Source organism: Netta rufina (genome assembly GCF_964035555.1).
Source record: "Netta rufina genome assembly, chromosome: 21".
Taxonomy (NCBI): domain Eukaryota; kingdom Metazoa; phylum Chordata; class Aves; order Anseriformes; family Anatidae; genus Netta; species Netta rufina.
In genome coordinates this window covers 8,762,292-8,785,237 of record NC_140145.1, presented here as the reverse complement: position 1 = coordinate 8,785,237, position 22,946 = coordinate 8,762,292, and the positions used below count along the sequence as shown (strand labels likewise).

Here is a 22,946-nt window from a genome sequence, read left to right as displayed (position 1 = left end):
CTGCAGGACAGCCAAACTCTCCTGCTTTAAAGACTGTCAGCGCAGGTCAAGTACAGACACAGCCGAGGCCAGATCTCCAGCAGGACTGAAAGCAAATAGAAACCTGCAGCAGCAAAAAGGAGAAGGATGCCTGTAAATCAAATAATTCAGGCTAACAAACCCCATCCAGAGAACTCAGCCAAGTAGAACACAAACCCATTCACTGCTCCAGGCAAAATCCCAGGGGGCTGCTGTGGACAAGGGAAAACCTAAGGCGCTGCCAGGAATGGTCTCTGAGCTGTGCCGTCCACCAGCACTGGGTGCAGCTGCACAGCTTGGCGTCTCCCCAAGCCTCTTCCAGAGCCCCCGGGGCAGCTGCCTTAGCACAGGCTGCATTTACCAGGGACTGTGTCAGTGGCTGCAACCACAGAAGTCCCAAGGCTCAAAGAAGGCATGAGAAAGGCCTGCGACGTGGGAAGAAGGAAAAAACTAAATTACATCCTTCCTAACGTTCATCACCTCCAAACAAGCAACATGGGAGGGGGAAAAAAAACGACCTAAGGGATGCTCTGACTGATGGAGGCTGAGCTCAGGCAGCCAGGAGAGCCACTTCTCCATCTGCTCTGACCTTTCCCTCTGAAGGAAGGGGACAAACGAACGTGACTGTACCCTATGCGCTGCTGCTCGACGACGTCCAATTTCTCTGCCTTGCGGATGACTTCCAGAATGACCTCGAGTTCCTGCGGGCTCAGAGCCTGCATCTTCCTCTGCTTCTCCGTCTGGAACGTGTGCACTGACCAGCCCGTCTGGAGCCTGCGGGAAGGGGTGGAGGGAGGAATTAAGTTGTGAAAGGAAAGCACAAAACCCCTGCCCCGTCCCACAGGCCAAACCTGCCCGGCACACGGGGTGTACGCCAGCCTTCCATCAGACAAGCCTGTTCCCTGGCTAACACCCACAGCGGGGGTCTCTTCTCACTGCCCAGCCCACCACAACACTCCTCCAGCAGCAATGAGCGCTGCTCCTCCTTCCCTGCCCTTTCATTTCCCTCTACAACCCAGTTTGTATTTTACCACTCCATGTCCTCCCTCCATTTGACTGTCCAAAATGAAATCTGCTCCCCCTAGGGCTAGGCTGCCTCGGGGGTGTCGTTGCAGAGATGGTGCTGATGCCAGACACCACAAATGCCCTGCAGCGAGTCCAGAGCACAAGGAGTGCCTACACCCTCCTCCCTCCAGATCCCGTGTTCCTAAGGGCCTCAGTTCAAGCACACAAATCACCAGGCATACCTGGGAATAAACAGAAATTTGGAAACTTCCTCCCTTGGTCTACCCCAGGCCTGCAGGAACACTGTGGCAAGCCACTTCCTTCCGTGCCTGTGTAGAACAGCTGACATTTCTCCTCAGCTCGCTTGGGGACAGGAGGGAGCTTTCACAGCTCAATTAATTACCATTCAGTAGGGGTTTAGAGGTCACTGGATAAAGTCACGCTTGCCAGCAGAAACCAGGGCACAATCAGGCACAGCTGTTTTAATGAGGCTTTCAGGTGAAGGCAGGGGAAGTGGCAGTGGCATGCACCGCTCCCACTCAGCCAGTGCCCCCCTCTGACACTGGGTGATCCCATATTTTCCAAGAGCCTGCAGCAGGCTGACCCCAGAGATTCAGCCAGGAGCAGAGGTGGCAGGGACAGAGCACTGGTTGCCGGAGAATTAAAGCATCCAAGAAACAAATGCAATTCCAGTGCTTGACTCACCTCCATCCCCTTGTCTTTAGGTCATGCGGTAATTGAACTTCAGTGGAAAACGAGATCAAATGACAAGTTCCTAAAACAAAGGAGCTCTGGCAGCTGGGGGATGCTCTCCATTATATATAGGGTGGTGCAGAGATACAGCCTGTCTCCAAGCACTTCCTTTCATCCCAGGAAGGGCTGGTGGGACAGACTGATGGACTCCCAGAGCACCAAGCCCCAGCTTAGCAGGCTCCTGCCCCATCCACACAGCTCACCCCGACGGTGCAGAGGGGTTTGTGTGACAGGCAGCAATTCCTGCCTTACAGCCAGGCTGCGGATGAGGTTGCTGCCCCACAACACTAATTGGAGGCTGGAAGGAGAGGATGGAGACTCACTTGGCACGCAGAGCCAGCTGCCGGTCATTGGGGCACACCCACTGGCCTGTCCCGCTGCCAAAAATCGTGTCGGCCATGACACTGGGCTGGGAGGAGGCAGGGGTCACACCTGTAAGAAGCAAACACCCGCATGAAGTGCAGCAGGGAAGCCCAGGGCAGCGCTTGGCACAGCCCCACCAGTCGTCCCCAAGGGATGCTGTTCCCAGCAAACACGACGGAGGTGATCTGCCGGCGTCACGCTCGCTGGAAGCAGACTGACTCGCACCCACAGACAGCAGTAAAAACATACCATCATCCTCATGAAATATAAGCCAATAAATACCTTCTGATACTACATTAAGACAAGGCTGGAAGTTTAGATTTTATGGCTCTGAAAAAAGGCCGCAGACTCTGTCAGCTCCATTGTAATTTCTCATCTCCAACCAGAGAAAAGTGTTGTTTGCAAGAACAATCTCTGCCCCATCACCTCTGGAGCCCTAGTGCTGCAGTACTGACAGAGAAAGCCACTCTAAAGGACACAAAGAAGCTACAGTTGCTGGGTTTTTACCTCTTAATGGGGTAAGAAACAAAAGCCCACGCGACAATCAGAATGAATAGTGGCAAGTCACTTCGTTCATTAAAACTGCCTCCATAATAGCCTGATATTTATAACTACAGCCTACAATAGCAGCTTGTTTGCATTCGCTGATGTTTAAGACAGCACCTCTTTCAGCAGATCTCCTACTGGGGCTCCTGTAACCAGCACAGTCACACCAGTGATCCCCCGCATTCGGTGACAGCTTCACCGTGAGCCGCCTGCCACACGCTCACGGGAGAAATGCATCCCCAGAAGGGACAGCCTCAGCCCTACCAGGAGCTCAAACCAACGGGAAGCACCAAGGGACAGAAGCAGCCAAAAGATTTCAGCAGAGGCAAACCCAGTCTTGATGCACCAAGCTTTCTTCCAGCTGGAATTGCTCTCCAGCAGAGCAAGTGTCTCATGAGCCTTAATGCATAAATTTCTAGGTATTAATACTTACCTTTCCCAGAGCAGACATTTGCCAGCTTTGAAACCTTACCTGCTGGGCAGAGATAACGTGCTTAATGCTGTTTGGCAAACACAAATCAGATACAATAGCAGGCAACTTATATCACCTGCCAACAGTGCAGTAATTCCCAAGAAAACACATGTTGCAGTCTCAATTCACAGCACACTTACCCCGGTGCTGCGGTTCAGCGTGCTGCACCTCCGCCTGCTATCTGCTGCCGACACACAGAGCCTTCTGCTTCGCTGCCAGGCGCAGAGGCTTCGCAAGCTGCACGGCCTTGGCCTTTTTATACTCGGGCAGCTTGTGCAAATCAATCTCTCCCCGCACTGAGCTCACATGTGCCACATGTGCCGCACTCGCCCCCCAGCGCAGAAACGCTGACCCGGGCTGCAGCACTGGCAGCTATCCCCTGCCAAACCCACGTCAGCCGCCAGCCAGGGTGGCTGCAAACCACAACCCGGCAGCCTCCTCTCCGACCATCCAGCTTCTGGAGAGCCTGAAAACCCAGCTCTTACACCAGGCAGGAGGGAGGAGGAGGAATTCCAGGCGAGGCACAGACTTCTTTCAGTGCAGGGGACAGCCGTGTAAATCAGGTGAAGGCTCCAGCAGCTCGGCCTGACTACAGCAAAGCAAGGCAGGGAGGAGATGGCATGCTGCAGGAAGGTTCAGCAGAGAAAGAGGTCAAGGCAGGAAAGACAGAGAGTTGTCACATAGTTTTATAAACATTTACTACATTAGCTAAGGGGACCGCTCTTGAAAGGCATCATCCTTTGATGAAATCCTTGAACTCTGGCATCTTCTATTTACCAGATACTTTCCTTGCTTTCACACACGCCTGCATTTCCATTTCGTACTAGGACACCTCCTGCTCTTGTCAGCCCCTTTGTGATCTCAGGCGGGGACAGAACGCAGTCCCCACATGTCCCACAGCAGCTCACATACCTGGGAGTGATCGAGCATTAATGGCAAAGGAACACAGAGGCTCCTGCCCCCAGGCCAGTGTTAGAAGAAGAGAGAAGCTAAAATTTCACACAGCACAGCCGACCCGGGATTTTTCAGAGATTTTCCGAGCCTGTGATGCGTTGTTACAGGATTATATGCACATTTACCCCCCACACAAATGCATATATTAAATTACTCCTCAGCTGTACCACATTCTCCTCCCTCCCACTCACGCACACCTGAAGAAAAGCACAGCCCACGCAATTGATGGCCACTGGCAAGGCTGAACGCATACAGCCAGACCGACGTGACCAGCACTTGGCAACTGTGGGATGTTTATCCTAGAACCCAGAGCTGGAAATCTGCCCCACAGCATGGCCGGGGCAGAGGAGTTTGCTTTGCCAGCAGCTGTGCCTTCAGGGTGGACAACAGCGCTGAATCCATCCACCCCTCCTCTGCAGAGCTTTATCTGCTCTAACAGAGCTGAAGGCAAGTCAGAATAGAGCACATCAGCTAAGCATTTTTCTCAGGAGAGACCTAACCACATTCTCCAGCCTCATACCACAGTGCGCTTTTCTCAGCATGACTGAACAAAAACAAGCAATGTCATGCTCTTTTGCCTCTTGTTACTGAGCATACGCTTTCTGTTCTCCACCATTCCCTGAGCAGCATCTGCAAAGAGAGAGGGAAAACAAAACAGCCTGGAGATCCATCATATCCCCAAGCAGTCTTCAGAGAGATTATTCCCTAAAATATTTACAGGAGCATTTTCTTTCCGCGGCAGCGAGTATCTGCTGCTCCCTCTGATGTACCCTGGCATTGCAGACGGCGTTGCACCTTTGCCTCTGGAAAAAGATCGGGGTGGTTTGACACAGGTACCTCCAAGAAGGCAACGAGAACGCCATAAGACTGCAGGCCATGGTCTGCTGGGGTGGAAACGGGAGCACTAACAGGGCTGGAGGGAAAGGAACATCTTGCACGGCCCCAGGATTGATGGCAGAGAAACGGTACCAGGAAGACATGAAGCACCCTCCCTCTTATCTCTGTACAGGACAAGAAGTACGGGGGAATCAGAAACACAGAGATAGCAAAACCCCAGCAGGCTGAGGAGTCATTTCTGTGGGCTGTGGTGAAACAAACAGCCCCCTCGCAGCCAGCCCTCGCTGTGTTACCTTTCAGAGACGCTGCAGTCAGCGCCCACCTCCCCGAACATCCCCTCCCTGTCCTCCTCTCCTCTCCCCAAGGCAGAGAGCAGGGAAGCAGCCGGTCTCCAGCAGCGAGAGCAGGAGAAACCCACAGCTCTTGGCACTGCCACAGGTACACCACATACAGAACAGAGGGGCAGCGCAGGCACCGAGTGGTACAGACAGAAACCTTCCTGCTGCACGACTCTGCTTTTCACTCGAATTAAGAACTACGAGGGAGCCCTTGTCTTGCTGGTACGAAATGACCTGCTTGAACAACCCTCCACCTGTTCACTCCTTTCCTGCGATGGAGGAAGCCATGTGAAACAAAACCTCATTAAACCCGAGTCCACCTGGCTGTGCTTGGCAGAGGAGCAGTGGGGAGCATGGCAGGGAAGGAGCACTGCCCTGCCGTGAGCCAGGAGCAGCCCGGGGACGCGTAGCTGAGCTCAGCTCTGCCTGCAGCTCTAACAGAGAGCCGCTTCTGCTGCCTCCGTGACGAGACCTGGACCAGCCAGAGAACAAGGTGTCTGTCAGCAGGACCTCAATCTGCGAGGGGAAATCTTCCGGCAAGGTCTGAGAGGAGGGAAAAGCAGCAGGGTCATGCTGGTGGCTCGGTCCTGCAGCCCTGCATGGTGACCACAAGGCAGTGAAGGAGGAGGCCTTTCCCCCAAGACAGTCCCCACTGAAGAAGGCAGTACTGCAGACACAGCCCTGCCAAAGCACTTCAGGCCCTTCTGAAAAACCAGCCTTTCACAGCCCAACAGCAGCTTCAACATAACCCATCCTTACCTGAACAACAGCGAGGAGCCTTGGCAGGTCATGCCAAAGGTTCAGTGAGCACGGTGGCTGCTATCTGACCAGCCCCAAGAGCAGATGCTTAGAGAAGAATAGAAGAACAGAGCAGAGCACAGCGATACTTTCCCAGAACATCCTCCCAACAGAGATGCCTGCATCATGCGCTCCCTGAGCCAGGCTGTAGCTTCGTATTTAACACCCTTAACACTCTTCCGTCCCAAATTTATCCACTTGCTTTTCCAGCTCATGTACACTTTCAGTACCGTCTTGCTACGCTGAGCCCCTTCCCCGCTCCACCTCGAACACATTTTGACAGTACCTTGACTGCACCAAGGCTAAAAACCGAAGGGTCCCGTTGACATTGAGGCAGTCACTGCAGCAGGCACCAGCTCCTCACGGCAGCAAAGGCACAGCTTGCACGAGCCCTCCTGCGGCTGGGCTGATTACAGGTGCCCACGAAGCATGAATCCCTCGGAGCCCTGCAAAAAAAAACAAAACAACAAAAATGTCCTACACAGCCCCATAAGGAGCTCCCCAGCCAGCTTTCATTTGCCTGGTTATTTCAGCTAAGCAGCTCACGCCTGTATTAATTTGTTTTTATAGAAAATTAATTAGTTTTTTTTTTTTTTAAATACTTCATTTAAAAAAAATAAAAATTACACAGTTGGCCAGAGCCGAGCTCCCGATCCCCGAGCCGAGCGGTGCCGGTGTAATTAACTCGCCTGCTCCAAGGGCTGCACTTCCCCCAGGACTCCCCGCTCGCATCAGGTGCCGTTCTGGCCTCGTTTTCCTTTTAGCTGCTGCTCCCTCAAAGACACAGCGTAATTACTCTCTGCTCCGCACACCAGACCCCATTAGCCCCGGGAAACCTTAGCAACTAAGCGAGTGCTTGCTCTCGTTGCTATGACAGGGGATCAGCGGGGACAGAGGGAGATAAGGGCAACCCAGCGCCTCCCGGGAGGCGAGGGAAAGGCTCTTGGTCTTCCCCTCGTGTGCTAAGGATCCTCGTGCCACTGCTGTATTTCAAAGCACGCGGCTCTTCCAGGGGGACAGAGCAACCCCTGGGGCTGCAGGAGCGTGGCAGAAGACACGTAGGTCGCTCTCAAGGCACATGAAGTCTCAGAGTTGCCACTGTACAAGCGCCAGCCTGAGTCGGGGCTGTACTCAGGCGCACATCCAGCAGTCCCTCAGCCATCCCGATGGCCAGGAGCCTGCCGCAGGCACGGCCACTTCCCAGGGGCTCATCAGGAAGCCAAGAAGCCCTCGCCCTCCTGCTTTTGGAAAGGGAGAGAGACAGCTGGAGCATGGTAGCAAGGGGATTTGTGCAGTGTCTCGCTGTGACAAGTCCCCGCCATCAGTGCCAGCCCTTTGCAGCAGACGGAGAGCCACGCAACACGACCTGATCTGACTTGACTCGTGCCTCTGCGGCTTGGGCCAACAAAGAACACGCAGCGTCCAAATAAGCACCACAAAGCCTTGGCAGGCTTAGGGACAGCGTTTAAGGAACACACGGAGACACTTGTTCCCAGTCTGTCCCATCGCGATGGCTCAATCCAAGTGCCAGTGGCACAGTGAAGACCTCATTCAGGGCCATCCCTTGGGTTCTGGCTGGCCCAGCTCAGATGAGCACAAACCAGTCTCAGCACACGGAAAGGGAGAGAAGTGTTGTTAGCATGTAAGGCTAAGTGGGAAAAGGAGCAAGCGGGGATGAAGTTTTTTGGGGAAAAAAAGAAGGTTCCCATGTACCAGAGCTGCTTCACAATCCTAGCAGCAGTGGCAAGAAGCCTAAGTGCTTTAAGACGGTGCTTGTTAAAGAGATTATAAAACACAATGCCCTGGAGGTCCATGCCAGTCCTCTGAGTGGGAAGATAAAATCAGCTCTACAGGAAAACCGACATACGGTACCAACAAGCCCGTATTAATGAGAGGCACTTATTAGCACAGCTACTTGATCTATGGTGAGCTATAAAGAACCAGTTTTTGCCCTAGCAAATCAGTCTTCTGGCTCCCCAGCACCCTGCAATGCTGGGGAGGGAAGCCAGCGCTGTTCCACCTGCCAAGGTGTATCTTTATTTACCAGACTTTGGCCTCGGTTCCTTCTGATCCCCAGCCAGGCAGGTGCTCTGCACCAAGTGAATAAATAATTCATGAAGGCAGCAGGCTCTGCTCCCTCTGACTCACCTTCTGGGGCAGGTTGATCTGGCGTAGGCCTCGAGAGAAGCAAATTAGCATCTAAATGGCTAATTAGAAAGACTCCTTTCGCTATTCTGATATGTTAAAAAGCTCAGGAGGCCTTATGTGGCGGGTGGCTGGCAGGGTGGAATCGGCACCTCCCAGCCTCCAGAGAAGCATCAAGTTTCTTAGAAAGAATTGGACAGAGAAGGGAAATGCTGAGCGCAGGCCAGCATTTGTCCAGGAATCCCTTGCAGGAGAACCCCGTGCCAGCCTGCTCCGCCGCTATAACCTCAAGTGAACCAGGAACAGCACTTCCATGGCCAGCAGAGAGACGGCTGCTGCACGGAGCCTCGCCAAAAACCTGCTTTGGGCACAGCCCTGAGCCGCAGCGCAGCCATCCTACCTGGAGGGTGACAATCCCTTTCTCAGCACCCCGAAGCCTTAGGCATCCCGGGAGGCGTTTGAGCCACACGTGGGCACGGCAGCAGCGACTCCACGTCCAGCCCTGTTGCTGGTACGAGCAGGAAGGAAGCCGTGGACTTTGACCGAGCTGCAGCAGCCCCAACACCCCGCACGCAGCAGGGCTCACTGGTGCTCGGCAGCACTTCCCAGAACCACAGGGAGCACCCACCCAAGGGCTGCAGGATGGATCCACGTGGCCGCTCCGTGCCAGGCACACGGCCCAGCTCACCAGGACTCACCAGGACTCACCACCTCCACGAGGTTGAGCACGTCCAGCCCGGCACCGCTCGCTTCTTTCCCCTGTGCCTCTGCCACTTAACGCTGGCTTCACCTGGCTGGGGAGCTTCCAGCACCGCACCCTCCAAACGGAGAGCCCTGGGGTGTGCTAGGGGGTGCGAGGTGCTCCCAAAGGGGGTGCGGGGTGCTCCCAAAATTGGTCTGCGGTGTTCCCAAAGAGGGTGCTGGGCTACCCAGTGGGAAGGGACCGGGAACCCTGAGCCCCAGCAGCCACCCGGGGCCACCTGCCCTGAGCTCCGGGGCAGGGCACGGCGGGGCTGAACGGGGCAGAGCCCCACCGCCCTCCTCTTCCTCCTCCTCCTCCTCTTCCTCTCCCCCCGGTACCCACCTGCGCCTCCGCTGCGCTCCCGCACCGAGCCCCGGAGCCGCCCCCGGGCGCGGCGGAAGCGGAGCCACCTGCACCGCCCGGCACCGGCCCCCCCCCCGCCGGCCGGGCACCCCCTGGCGGCAGCAGCCCCCGGACAAACCCCGGACAGACCCCGCGGACACGGCCCCGAACGGGGAAGGGAGCGGGGTGAGCCCCTGCTGAGTTACCCTGGGGGGAGAGAAAGGGACTGGGGATGGAGCGAGGGGAGGGAGGAACGGAAGAAGGTGGGAAAGGGGGAAAAAAAAACACGCACGAGGAGGAAAAACACAAGGCGAGAGCTGAATAGAAAGAAACAAGCACTGAAATCGAACAAAAAAAAAAAAAAAAAAAGAAAGGAAATGCAAAACCGCACGCAAATGCGCAGCCACGCACAGAATGGCCAAACAAAAAAACAAGACACAAAACCAAACAAAACACTCACAGGCACACGAAAATCCCCAAGCAGAACCCACAGGAAAACAAAGCCACAGAAAACACAAACAAAACCACCCAAACAAACAAAAACCAAAAATATCACGAAGCACACACACAAACACAACAAAAAGAAAATAAACAAAGAAAAAAAGCAAACCAAACCCCCCAAAAAACAGCAAACCCAACAAACAACTAATATTAAAAATAATAATAATAATAATAATAAACAAAACTCAGCAAATTTAAGAACTGTGGGCCAAAATCTGCACACATGACCCTAACAACAGGCACCGGCTCCAGAAGGTGGCCTGGGACCAGCAGCAAAATGTGGCTTTGGGAGGAAGGTGCAGGGCTGCTGCTGAGGGTTAGTGCAGGGAAAAACCCCAATCACCACTGAATGCTGTGCTGCCTGCAGCGGGCTCACTCAAGCCAGGTGCTCCTGAATTAACGACTGGGGAAGCAAGCTATCCACCTCCAGTCTTCCCTGTGATGGGGAAATGCAGCCACGAGGACCATGCAGTTGCTCCATCTGGAAGCCACAGCACTGTCAGGGCAGGAGGACAGGGGTTTGGGACCCACGTGCTGCTCTGGGCAGTGGCGCTGGCTGCCTGTGATGCTGCTCGAGTGGCTCTGTGCAACCCTGAAGTGCCCAGGGGGCTGTGGAGCAATAGGTGTCCCCAGAGCGGGCAGAGATGCTTGTAAGGAACTGCTGTGACGGCTGGGGGTCTGCTCCTCACTGTGCCTTGGAGCAGGAGCACACCACAGTAGACAAGACAGGCCTTTTCCTAGGCTCTGAGAGTTAAAGTGATGTTGGTTCCGTTTGCCCTTCCTGCCAGGACTGCTGCGAGAGGTCTCCCTGTGTCATCAGAAGCTGGGTCCCCTCAAAGGATGGCACGAGCCGGGCTGCTCCTCTCACCTTAGCACGCAGGGACCTGCATGGCTCTCCTGCTCTCCACAGCTGCTTCAAGCCCACTCCCTCATAGTTCATCACTGTAAAACTTGTCTCGCCTCACATTCTGAAGACTCTCACAAATGCTAATTACTGCCAGAGAAAGAAAAAAAAGAAGAAAAAATAAATCTTCAGTCCGTGCTTTTACTGCCTGCTCGTAAAAAGCCCAGCAGCCCTGCAAGCCCCCCCCCCCCCCCCATCCCTCTGTGTGTGCCTCATGGAATAAGCTTAGGCAACCTAAATTAACTTTTACGTAAATCAAGCTCAAGTCTGAGTATATGCTTTGCTTTCTTTTGGGGTTAGGCAAACGCTGAAAAATATATTAGAGGAAGCAGTGTTTGCATTAATACAGAGCCTGTATTTCCATGGAAGAAAGCGTTTGAAGATGACGTTTCACACCAGGGTACTCCTCCACACAGTCAATAACATAAATAAATTAAACACACGGTTCAGCCAACTTCAGGAAAAAGATAAATTACCTTATTTAGCAAGCCGTACTGGCAAGAACAATAGGCACAGGAAACGACACACATCGCAGAGCCTGTATCCATTCTGCTGTCAAATCAGCTTGTCGAGATCCCTGCAGAACCACGGATGCTTCAGAGTCCGACTGCAAAGCTGGGCCTTGAGAGCTGCAAGTCACAGGGAAAAAATATGACACTGCATAAAAAATTTAGAAAGGCTAAATATGAGTTTTATCTTGATAGCACGAAGTCAATTTTTAATACACTCATCTCTCAGAAAGCCAGCACTTCCAATTCCACCCAAGGAACCCTTCAAAATCTCTCTTTTATCGATGATGGGTTTCACTGAATTATTCACCAGCCCACAGCTGCCAAAGGTTTTAGCTGTACACACGACCAGGACTGTAGTGGGCAGCAAGCTGCTCCTGCAGGGCTGTCAGCGACGCTGTCAGAGCACTGCAGATGCCCCAGCTGATGCTGGCCAGCACTGGCACCTTCCCCTGCAACCCTCGGGCGGGCTCAAAAGACCCTGAGCAACCCAAAGCCAAACCAGCTGATTGCTCACCTCTGAAAGGCCACCTCCTGGGGACAGGCAGTCAGGAGGTGTCACACTTAGGGGACATTTGGTGCTCCCTTTCTCATCACCCTGACTACTCCAGCCCCGTTTAGCTGCTTTGCAATTCACAGCAAGGAGCCCAGGATTTTTTTTTTTTTTCCAAGCTACTGTTACTCTGATTGTAATTATTCAGTCCTCAGCAATTCAATTTGTACTTGTCCCTCTAATTATTATTCCTAAGCAAAAAGGTCAACGATTCAGTGACTAATCTGGCAAAGAAAAAAAAGGTCTATAGAACACACCTGTTCAAGAATATTTAAGACAAAGGAAAAGTTTAAAAAATACTGATGCTTCATAGCAAATTAAGGTACTTCTTTACCCATTTTGAAGACAAATTCCCCACTCTGATCCACTGTTTTTTTTTCACCTGCATGAACACATCTCAATTCTAATTCTCATTTCCCTGTTCAAGGTAAGTTCACAGCATCAGCTTTAATATTCCACGAGAAGACTTCCATGTTCACCCCAGCAGCTGCAGCAGGAGGTTTGTCTTGGTCATTACAGCGCATTACAAAATGATGCTTATTGGGGTTTTAAGCATTTATTTATGTCCTAATAAAATATACACTACATCTGTGAGGATCTACTTTCTGACACTGTCTTAGAGGGAGCTTTGCATTGAAGGCTTGCCAAGTTTCTTGCTTGTGTCACCACATCTATAGACTTGCTTAAAGAATGACTAACTTTTCCAGTCAGGATATAGGGCATGCTCACACTTCTCCCCTCAGAGGCACTGGCCTGTTGCGTTATCCAGGTTTGGCACCAAACTGGAGTCATCGTAACGGCCCTGTCTCACCTGAGGAAACAAGTACAGCACTGCCTTCACTTCAGGTAATGCTCACAATGTGGGCAAGCTAAAACCAAAGAGGACAATGAGAATATTCAAGCAAACTGAAAGATAAATCTCACAACCCTTACACCTACAGATCAGCTCTACTGCTTTAACACAATTACTTACTGGCAAGGGTTGCAAATTGGACTTTATGTTATGAAATCATGCAGTATTTCCTTTTAAAATATATATGCCTCCAAGACACAGTGAAACTCTCAGAGGACAGTGGAAAGTTTGTTCTTCGTATTTTTCATGTGAATTGCATGCCCACCCACTAAGACCGGAGCCTGGCTTGAACAGAAAAGGGGAAGAAAGAGGAAAGGCACAGAGAGGAGTAAGGGGGTGTGGGATTTGCCTGGGGACAGTGCACCTTCAGAATACACTTACCTGCTGCTGGAGAGCACCTCGCCACCCCTCTGCCTTTCAGCCAGCCTCAGCAGGGGCAGATTAAGCAGGGAACGCTGCTGATGGTCCTGCCTGTCCAACATGCTTGATATCAGAAGATTAGTCTTCTTCTGTGTGGACCATGCCAGCCATGACCACTGGGCTCTAATTTGGCTGGAAAGTCACATTTTGGCATAATAAAATGAAGGACAGCCACCATTACCAACAAGTAATCCCCTTCTCTCAGCCTGCAAAAATATTACACTCACTTTTCAGCCTGGATGAATTATTTACATCCCATCACTGCCGTTCCTGTTTGCCTTGCCTTTCTGCCCCGTGTCACCATCCCTTTCATCTGCACGCACGCTCTGGAGACCTGCTGGCTGCTGTACAGCATTAGTAATAACCATCACTGCAAAATCCCTGCTGTTGACACTTTGAAATCAGACCATTAGCTGCAGTCGGAGAAGTGCTGCCTGCAGCCCGCGGAGCCGCCGTGGGAGCAGCCTCCTGGGAGGCCGATTTCATCACAACCTGTCTGAATGCAGCTGCGAGCATCTGCCAAATTTCACATCTAAATAGATCAGAAGGAGAGAAGGGAAGAGGCAGAGAGGAAAGGGGGGAAGGCAACAAAACCAGAACTAAACCTCCCATTATACCCAGGGGCAGGAGGACAAAGAAGGCGGTGCATTACTTCAGTGACTGCTGCAAAAGAGCCCGCGAGTGCTCTCTCATCTGGGCTCACCTCCCAATTAAGTGCTCTCATCTCCCCAGCGAGGCTGTTAACAACTCAGCTCACCTCACAACAGGCTCGCAGAGTGGCAGGAGAGCCGCGTGTTGTGCCGAGCCGAGCTCTGTTTCCCTCAGCAACCATCCAAGGAGCCCCGCCATCGCCCTGCTTGGCAGGCTAGGCAGAGGGGTTGAAGGGGCAATTTCCCTTCAGGACTTCATGGCGAAGGCTGCAGTGCATCAGGGAAGCCTGGGCTTTCTGCCACAGCCAGGCACTGGGGGACGCAGTGATCGCAGCCAGTGCTGGGCCCTGGCCAAGCGGGCAGGCCTGGGCTGGCCCCCGCGCCATGGCTGCCCTGGAGACCTTGCTGAGGCAGCAGAGGGGAAGGGCCCAGTGAGATGGAGGGGAAGGTGCCCAGAGGAGGAGAGAAGGCGGCAGGTGAGGAGAAAGGGAAGGTGCTGAGGGGAAAGGGAGAGGGAGAGCGCTGAGGAGGGAGCCACTGAGGGAAGGGGAGATGGAGTGGCAATACCTGAGGGGGAAACGGAGGGGGAAGGCATGAGAGGAGGGAAGGGAGACGGGGGCAAAACGTCAGGGGGATGTTGGGCAAAGTGCTGAGGGGAGGTGGAGGTTGTCACGGAGAAGGGGGGATGCCATGGTCACTGACTCTCCCTCCTCTTCTTTCCCTCCTCAGCAGGCTCGGGAGCAGTGGCACAGGGCCACGCTGGGGCTCCTGCAGCAATCATCGGACAAGAGGGCAGCAAGGGCAGGCGGCGGGGGGCCAGGGGCTGCCCGCAGCCCCCGGGGGCAAAGCCATCACCAGCACCAAGCCGGAGCACTGCTGCCATGCGGGCAGGTGAGCTGGGCCAGGGCAAGGGTACGTGGGGAGAAGAGCCACAGCGCTCCCTCAGAGCCACCTGTGGCACTCGACATCTCTCGGCGCTCCAGTGCCTGTGCAGGGCTTGTAGTTCAGCCATGCAGCTTCATGTATAGCTCTGTGCATGCATACCTACACACCTACAACTAAAAGACTGAGTACATGTAACTACACAGCATAAACAGTAGGAGGCATACGACATCTGTCAAGAAGTTTCAAGAACTGCCGAAAATGCTGTAAATAACAGCAGTTTTCTGTTGGTAGCTGCAGAGCAACTCCAATGCCCACCATCCCATGGGCCTGCGTTCAGCAGCAGCATGGCTGTGCCCCTCCGATGGCTCAAAGCTTCCAGAAATGGTACTAAAAAAATTACATTGCTTGTCTTATGAATGGATGACAGCTTTGGAAAAATCCCTGGCAACCAAGATTGAATTTCCTGCATAAATCAGGTTCAGTAAGCACAGTGAACTCCATGCCAGTGCAGAAGTGCTATTAATGCATTAACGGCCTCAATAAACACATCTGACAGGTGAGAGAATTGTTAGGTTAGCCAATCGTATATATAAATATATTTCCCACTTGAAAGTAAGATTTTAGGCTGTTAGTATTTTTAGTTCCTTATTACTGGGCATGCACAGGGCACAGCAAGGACTTACCTCCTCATCCTCATTACAAAAAGAAGCAGAAAAGCCTCAGTGACGACTTACAAATTTTTGCTTCTTACCACATTGACAGGTAAACACCACCACAAACCCCGAAAGCAGAAGGCTCGCTCTGCTGCACCGCCTGAAATCATAAGTGATGGGAGGAACCCTGACTCAGCCCAAAACTACGCCAAAGGGATTCAGATGGAGGCAGAAGCAAACAAAGTTTTAGCATCAACTTCCACCATTCTGGACTCTGGTCAAACAGATCTAGGTCTTTCTGCTCAGCTTAACGAAAGCCTTCGATGGGACGGGATTCTTGAGGACCCTGTGGCAGAGGAAGAAAGGCTGCAAATCTACAAGGTGAACAGGAGGAAACGGTACGGGTTGTATATCCAGCAACATTTCCCTGCTGAGCCTTGCCCAGCTGTCAGGCATTCCCCATTACTTCATGTCAGGCCTTCGTGCACAAGCAGCGATCACCCAGAATGTGAAGATTGCTGCAGTTATTTTCCAGGGGAGCAAACACGAGCTTGTCCTGAATACCGAACAAGCCAACGGTCTCCAAGCTGCAATCAGGGCTGTCAAGAAAATCTCTCAACAAGCTCTGTAGTTCGGAGTTGATTGCTCGATGTTTTGTGTCTGCATGGAGAACAGAACATTTGCATTTTAAAAACAAACAAAGCAACCTGCTTGCTAAAATACACATGCAGCTCAGGCTACTCCAACAATTCAAAAATGCTTCTTTCTGCCTATTCATCTTGCAGGATCACTAGTCACTGCTATTTGTTAGTGTCAAAGCAATGCTGGTTGCATGACACCTGAGCTTTTCAGGTATTCAGACACATTGCAAAATTAGCAAGCACAGTCCTTGTGGCAGGCAGGGAAATTGAGCATGAGCAGCTGAATGACCCGTTACCTTGTTTGAAGGCTGAAATCATCTGCAGGTACACAAGCTTACTGAGTATTTGAAACTGAGCAAGCTGTGGAGTTTGGGAGTAGAATCCAGCCCTTGTCTCCTGGCTTGAGGGCTAATTGTTAAACACAGTCCTTTGTTACAGGAATCAGAAATTGACTGAAAAGGCCCCCAGATTTGACATTCTGAAGCATGGCATATACAAAGAAAATGGCACAGATCTCTGAAGACGGGTTTATCCTCATCACTGCACGTAACTTGAGAACCATCTGGCCAACGTAAACTAAACGCATCAGGAAGCAGTGTGTCTTGTACCCACCTACTTCAACTTCTCATAGTAAAGCAACAGCTATCATACCCAGTGCTACTATAATATTAAGATCAGTAGCCAAGAGCACACTAAAGGAGCAAGTATTTGGAAGTTAGATGGCACATATGAAAGCTTTCCAGTTTTCTGAAGCCCTCCTAAAAGATACCACTCTGATTTTTAAACCTTTTTGTAATGTCTCTTCGGATGCGTGATGTTTGAATGCTAGTGATGTTAATATATTTTTTACGCTGTTCAGCACTTTAAACACTGCACGATGTGCAAATGCTTGCACAGACTTTTGCAGGAGCAGGGGAATGCTTCAGGATAGCTTCAAAGCTTCCTAGATCCCAATAATGTCATTACATGCAAATCTGGAGCTTTTGCAAGCAGATAACCAGATGAACAATAAAAAATAAGTAAAAAAATTATCATGATTTATCTGATATTCTAATGCATCTATTTCTACTCTGCCAGTGATACCAACAAAATGAGCGTGCCTGCTAATTTAGAAGGATTTAAACAACAGATTTAGTGTCCAAAAAACCACCACTGCATTTCTCTCAAAACAAGTTTGTCACCATCTATTTTGTTTTTATGAAGTTTAATGCATAACACATTCTAGTCTTATTTTTATGCTGTATTTACTAATATAGCATTTGAGCATCTACACTTTAATTCAAAATGAACAAGAAATTCCTATCTAGTTAAATACTTGTTATATTTAAAAAGGACAACTGCTTCCACTTGTAGGATATGCTGAAACCCATACCAGAAACTGTCTTTGGACATAAAACTGTATCAGATGAAAGACTCACATACTAGAGGGGATTTTCAGCTGTCCTCAAAGCACTTTTTCCAAGACTTACTAAACTGAAAAAAATACATTTGTAATTTTTAAATACAGATGGTTTATATAGGAAATGCCTTCCTAGAATATGTAACAGAAGTAGCACATAATATAAGAGAAACAAGAGTGGAGGTTGGACCAGCAGGATATATTACATATTTATTTCTAAGTAAATACCATAATAAACACTGAAAAGCTTTAAATGAAAAAAAATGAAGAGACTTCCCTCTATTACAGTTTTCAGATCATTTATTACCAGTAAAGTAAAAGACAATTTGAAAATTAGAGTGGGAAGACAGTAAACTTCACAGACATCAGAACACTTGCACAGAGCTAATCAGAGCTTTGCAAATGTTGGAACATAAATAATTTAAAAGGTATCTCTACCAGTTAAAATATCTTAAAAAGCACGTAATTAAGTTTGCTTTATAAAAATCATGTGTTTTATCCTAAAGCCATACTGTAAGGGTAATTTCATTTCTAATTTAACTAGGAATAATTAATGATTACAACTTAAAATAATCTTCTCTCAGATCTCCTGCACACAAATTCATTGGAAGAACATTGTCAGAGCAATCCAGGGTCCGTGTTCTTCCTGGGTCCTGTGTCCAACCGTGGCCAGCACCACATTTCAGGAGCAAGGTATGTGAAACCACAAAGCAAGCAATGTTGCGATAGCTTTCCCAACAAGCAGTTCTGTCCGTTTGAAACCCACACGCTTACGGGTTGGGTTGTGCCTTCTCTTACACAAGTGCATCTTGGGGCAATGTTTAAGGGACAATCATGATGTGGACTAAAGACACATCCCCTAAATGCTGTAGTCTGAAACCAGAACATTTAATGACAAGACCATGCTGCTCTTAACAGTTTTGGAGCAAAGCCTACCTGAATTTGGCATCCTGTGTCACCCTGGAATTGTTTTTGGATCTGGTTTTCTGAGGCAAGTACCAAAGATTAAGGACATTCTGTTCTGAGCTAATAAATAAGTAAAAAACAAAACAACAACGACAAAAGAAAAAACAAACCATACAAACTCAAGCCTGCCTTCTTGCTGCATTTTTAGGCTCCCAAATTATTTCAGTTCACACTACAGTATGCTTCCACACCATTCACCCCACGTGCACATACATGCGCTAAGTTCAGCTCAAGAACAGGCTCCTGAGTTTTTAACTCACCGCAGACAAAATTCACCCTTGGTCTATGCACTAAATCCTTGTTAAAAGCAGGTACAGAGCTGACATTGCACCAGAAGGTGACCTGCACCTCAGGGGAGTTCTGGAATCCTTGAAATAGCCACGGCCAGCTGAGTAAATCCTCTGAGCTCCTACACCTCCCTCACCACCAACACGAGGCACACAACCAGAAGCAGACGCTCTCCATACTACACTGTTCTCTGTGAACATAGAAGAAATATCTGGGTAAACTAATAAATCTCCCCCCCTCCTTTTTTTTTTTTTTTCCATCAAACTCACCATAAACTAATGCACATAACATCTGGGTAGGCTTTCATAGTATCTGAAGTTACTCCCTTTGGCCCCAAACCACTTCTGCCTCTTGCTTCAATGCATGTGGGACTGGCGGGGTTATCCAGCAGCCTACGGATAGGCAAATGCTACCCAATCCTGGTGACATCCTGAGTACCAGAGGGGACGTGGACCTTTGCAATGAAAACCTCAACAGGGAAGCAGAGCTACAGCTGTGGACTTTGCTACCCAATTAAAATTTGACAGAGATTTGTTACCATTTACCTCTTTCTAAGAAATCCTTTACAACCACCACGACAGCATCTCATGTCTGATCCCAGCATCTCCCCCGCCACACTAGTTTCCTGTATACACTGCACATTTCCTGAAACTTTCCCAATTCCAACTCCTTTAGTGCAGACATGTTAGCATAGCATTGGTAAAAAAAACAAGCACTGGCGTTCTTCCAACACCACACTGTCAAGACCTGACTTTCCAACAAAACAGGGATAATTTCTGGCCTGATATTCTTCATTACAAGTCCTATTACAGGCACACAAATGTCAGCATGTTACACAGACTGCAGTGCTGTACAAGTCATTACAACAAGAAGTCATTATAGAAGATGCATCGTGCCATTCATCTAAACGACTAGAATTACCTGATGCCTTCTCTGCTGCCTGGAGCTGCTAAAGCAGTTTATCTCCTGTTCTACACTTCTTCCCAAATCGCACCTTCAAACCAGACACGAATGCCATAGATAAGGTTTTTGTATCTGTTAAAAACAGAATTCCAGATTTTATGCTATTTTTTCCCCAGCAAATTCCAGAGATTGTTCATCTGGAGGAAAGAGCCCCATGATCTAAAACAAAATACACGACAGCTCTGTCTATATATAATGAAACAACACGGTAGATTTTCTCCAAGAGAGTGAACTGCCCTTATTTTTGCACATCCCCACAAAGCATCAAATGCACTTCCACCTGCCGGACACTATTCCACATTCTTTCTCACCTGTAGTTTTTTATTTGGGAAAACACTTCCCCTTATTTTCATCTGACTACTGCACTGCGGGGCGGGGTAGGGAAGGGAACCCACGACATTCAAGGTGAAGAAACAAGTTCCTTTCAAAGTTAACGTCCCCACAGAAAACTGCATTCAGGCCTTTCTGGTGCTTAAAGCAGAAATTATTAAGAGCTGAGCAAGAGGTGGCGACAGGTAAGGTTCCCTTCACCTGGCTGCAAAGGTACGGGCAGGACGTTAGGTGGGGCTGGGACGGATGGCGGCGAGGGAGCGGCTGGCGGTCAGCAGCCGTCCAGGACACAGTCGTTCCCGAGGTACTCGGCGGTTTCCAGCTCCACGCTGGAGAGGAACCGTCGCATGGACTTGCGGCAGTTGTAATCCAGGGTGGTGGTGTACACAGTCTTGGCGTGCTTCGGGTAGACGATGGTGGTGCTGGTGAAACGCTGGGGCTTGTTGCGGGGCTCGAAGTGGACCTCTGCTTTGTAACTGCGCCACGTGCAGTTAGGGACGCAGATGACCGTCTGACTGCAAGAGGAAACGCTCAGGCCCACTGGCATGTAGACATCGTCGATGAAGTGCTTCTCCGAGTCGTACTTGACCGAGGACGTGTACCTGAAACGCGAGAGAGGGATGTGAGCGAGCTCTGCTCCAGAGCAGCGGGCTGTGGTTTTTGGAAAATGGAGCTACCGAGCATCTGGGTTGGTCCTCAGCTCTGCTCCTGGACACTTCATGCAAAAACTGTCTGCTGGTGCCTCACTCATTTATGGGAAGAGAAAAAAGCCTTACGTTAGCAGCACACACGGCCCTCTTACTGTTTTGCCAGCACTGTGAAGCATTTTCTCAAGCCTACCGCCCATCATTTTAAGGCTGAGATGTACAAAGCCTAAGGACATCTTTCAAACGCCAGTGCCTAAATCCAGAGGCCTGGACTCGTGTTTAGGCTTTGCACATAGGCATCCTGACTCCTTGGAGTGCTGAGTCCATTGAAGCAAACATTTTCTTAGTTTTCTTCTGTCAAGTCACACAGCAACTCTCTGCTCTCACTCCCGGCATGGGGCACTGTCTGAAGGCAAACTTTAAAATTCAACCACCAGGAAAAATTTACACATCAAACTCCACCAACAAGAAAAGCCTCCTCATCTGGTCTACAGAGCAAAGCTTTCATCCTTTACCCTGCAACAGCTCTGGGTCTGCTTTCACCCAGTGCTAAGCGCCTTCAGCTCCAGCCCCAGGTGGGCTCCTTCCCTTCCCAGCAGCAGGGCAGACAGCGTTTTTTACCCTCTCCTGCCCTGGGCTTCCCTTTGATTGCAGCAGTAATCGACTGGGAGCCTTCACTTCCCCTAACCATAAATCATGACCTTCAAAGGAGTAACTCACGAGCTGCAAAGTGATGCGGTGCATTAAAAAATGATGCGCTCTCTTAATATGAACTCTTTGAGTTCACACAAGCAGCCACCGTTGATAAAAGTACTTAGTATAAAACCACGAGGTTGGGAGAGCAAAATGCTTTTCCCCTCATAAAGCATTTCTAGGAAGATGGCTCTTTGAAGACCTTCTCTCGTGACTACCTTCTGGTTAATCAGTTGAGAGGCAACATTTTGGAGCAGTGCAATGAAGTAAAAGCAGGACAGTAAAACACAGTAAGTCTTCCTGGAAAAAAAAAAACATACGGGATTAAAAAAAGGCTGAACACTCCTTTAGCCTGTGCAAATGTCCAGGTCCAGGAATGTACAGCTGCATGAGCAATAGCTCTGCAAATAAATTAACTTGACTCACAGGCACTGATAAGGCCTAGCTACTCCTTTACATGCTAACTCACTCCAAACTAGATGCCTGTAATGTAATATTTACCTTATTTCCTTTGGTGGTAAAGGGTCAAACTCAACTCCTTCGCCAAAGGATAGAGGACACAGTCTTGGAGGGCAGCTGGCGAGAACAGGGCTGGGAGAGAACACGGAATTCTGCAAAAATGCAAAAATAATCCCTTTTATGTCCCAATTTGCTACATGCTGTCAAGGTTCGTGTTATATATGAGAGAACCTGCCAGTCAGGGATGTGCCTACGGGCACCGCCTGCAGGGCCCAACTCCACACACCAAGGATGGGGGCAAGGTATGGATCTCGAAGACAAAGTTCCAACCTGGGAGCTGACTTCAGAGAAGCCAGCGTTGGAAATGGAAAGGAAATAAAATCCCCAGGTAGAGCGTAACTTTCTGTAGCATAAACCATGACAATAAAACATCAACGTTCACGTTTACGAGCTCACCTTCAACGTGCAGTTAATGCTGTCTGAGTCTGTACGATAGCTTTTTACCGAATTCACCAGACCTCCCCCCAGGGAGGCCACAGCAGAGAACTACTACGGGCACCTCGCAGCGAGCAAACTTCAGCTCGCAGCTGTGCCACGGCCCCCACGCACACCAGCCCAGCTCCCTCCCGGCCACCTGGGCAGGATCCGCTCACCCTCAGCGAGCAGCGGGCACCGGAGCACCCCCGAAACCCCCTGCCAAAGGGCAGGGCCGGGGGTGCCGAACCCACCGCCCTGCGGCTGGAAGGGGCCGGGGGGTCCCCAGGGACCCTGCAGCCGCTTCTGCGCCCGAGCTCCAGCCCACGGCCAAGGAGGCTGGGGGGCAGTTTCCCCGTTCCCTCGCAGAAAAGGGTCGCGCCCCAAAACTCTGCAGATCCCAAAGCGCCCCCCCGGCAGCCCCAACCCTCCCAAACCCCCCGGCACAGCCCGTGCGCCCCTGCCCGAGCCCCAGCGGCTCCCCGGCCCCCCCGGGGGAAGCACCGGCGGCTCCTCCCCGAGCCCGGCTCCCCCCGGCGGCTTTCCATCCCCATTCCTCCCCTTTAATACCGCTGCGGGGCCGCTACTCACCGCAGCGGGGGGCGCGGGGGGCTCGGGCTCGGCGGCGGCGGAGCGCTCGGGGCTACCGGCGGCGAGCGGCCAAGGCGGGTGGGAGGGCCCGGGGCTGGGGGGCAGCCCGGAATCGGGGCTGTCGAGGCCGGAGTCTCCCCGTTTCCTGGCGTCCGGGAGCTCGGGCACGTCCCGCAGGCTGAGCCTCCCCACCATGGCCCCGCCGCCGGCACCGGCACCGCCGCGGGGCTCCGCGCCCTGCGCCCGGGCGGCGG

The 22,946-nt window shown here is 51.0% G+C and overlaps 2 protein-coding genes across 2 annotated transcripts in view; both read right to left on the bottom strand.

The window, feature by feature from the left end:
* Positions 1 to 2,176, bottom strand: part of RPH3AL (rabphilin 3A like (without C2 domains)) — a gene marked incomplete at its 5' end in the record, with an annotated part of 28,062 nt that extends 25,886 nt beyond the window's left edge. The window contains 2 exons of the mRNA XM_084299537.1: positions 649 to 792; positions 2,100 to 2,176. Of these exons, the coding sequence (XP_084155663.1) occupies positions 649 to 792; positions 2,100 to 2,176 (221 nt within the window). The remainder of the gene's footprint in view (positions 1 to 648; positions 793 to 2,099) is intronic.
* A 15,406-nt stretch (positions 2,177 to 17,582) lies between these two features.
* On the bottom strand, positions 17,583 to 22,946 carry RFLNB (refilin B). Its single transcript, XM_084299559.1, has 3 exons — positions 22,693 to 22,946; positions 21,670 to 21,779; positions 17,583 to 20,430 (listed from the first exon to the last, which is right to left on the bottom strand). The coding sequence occupies exons 1-3, from the start codon at positions 22,885 to 22,887 to the stop codon at positions 20,100 to 20,102; spliced, it is 636 nt and encodes a 211-aa protein (XP_084155685.1). The 5' UTR covers positions 22,888 to 22,946; the 3' UTR covers positions 17,583 to 20,099.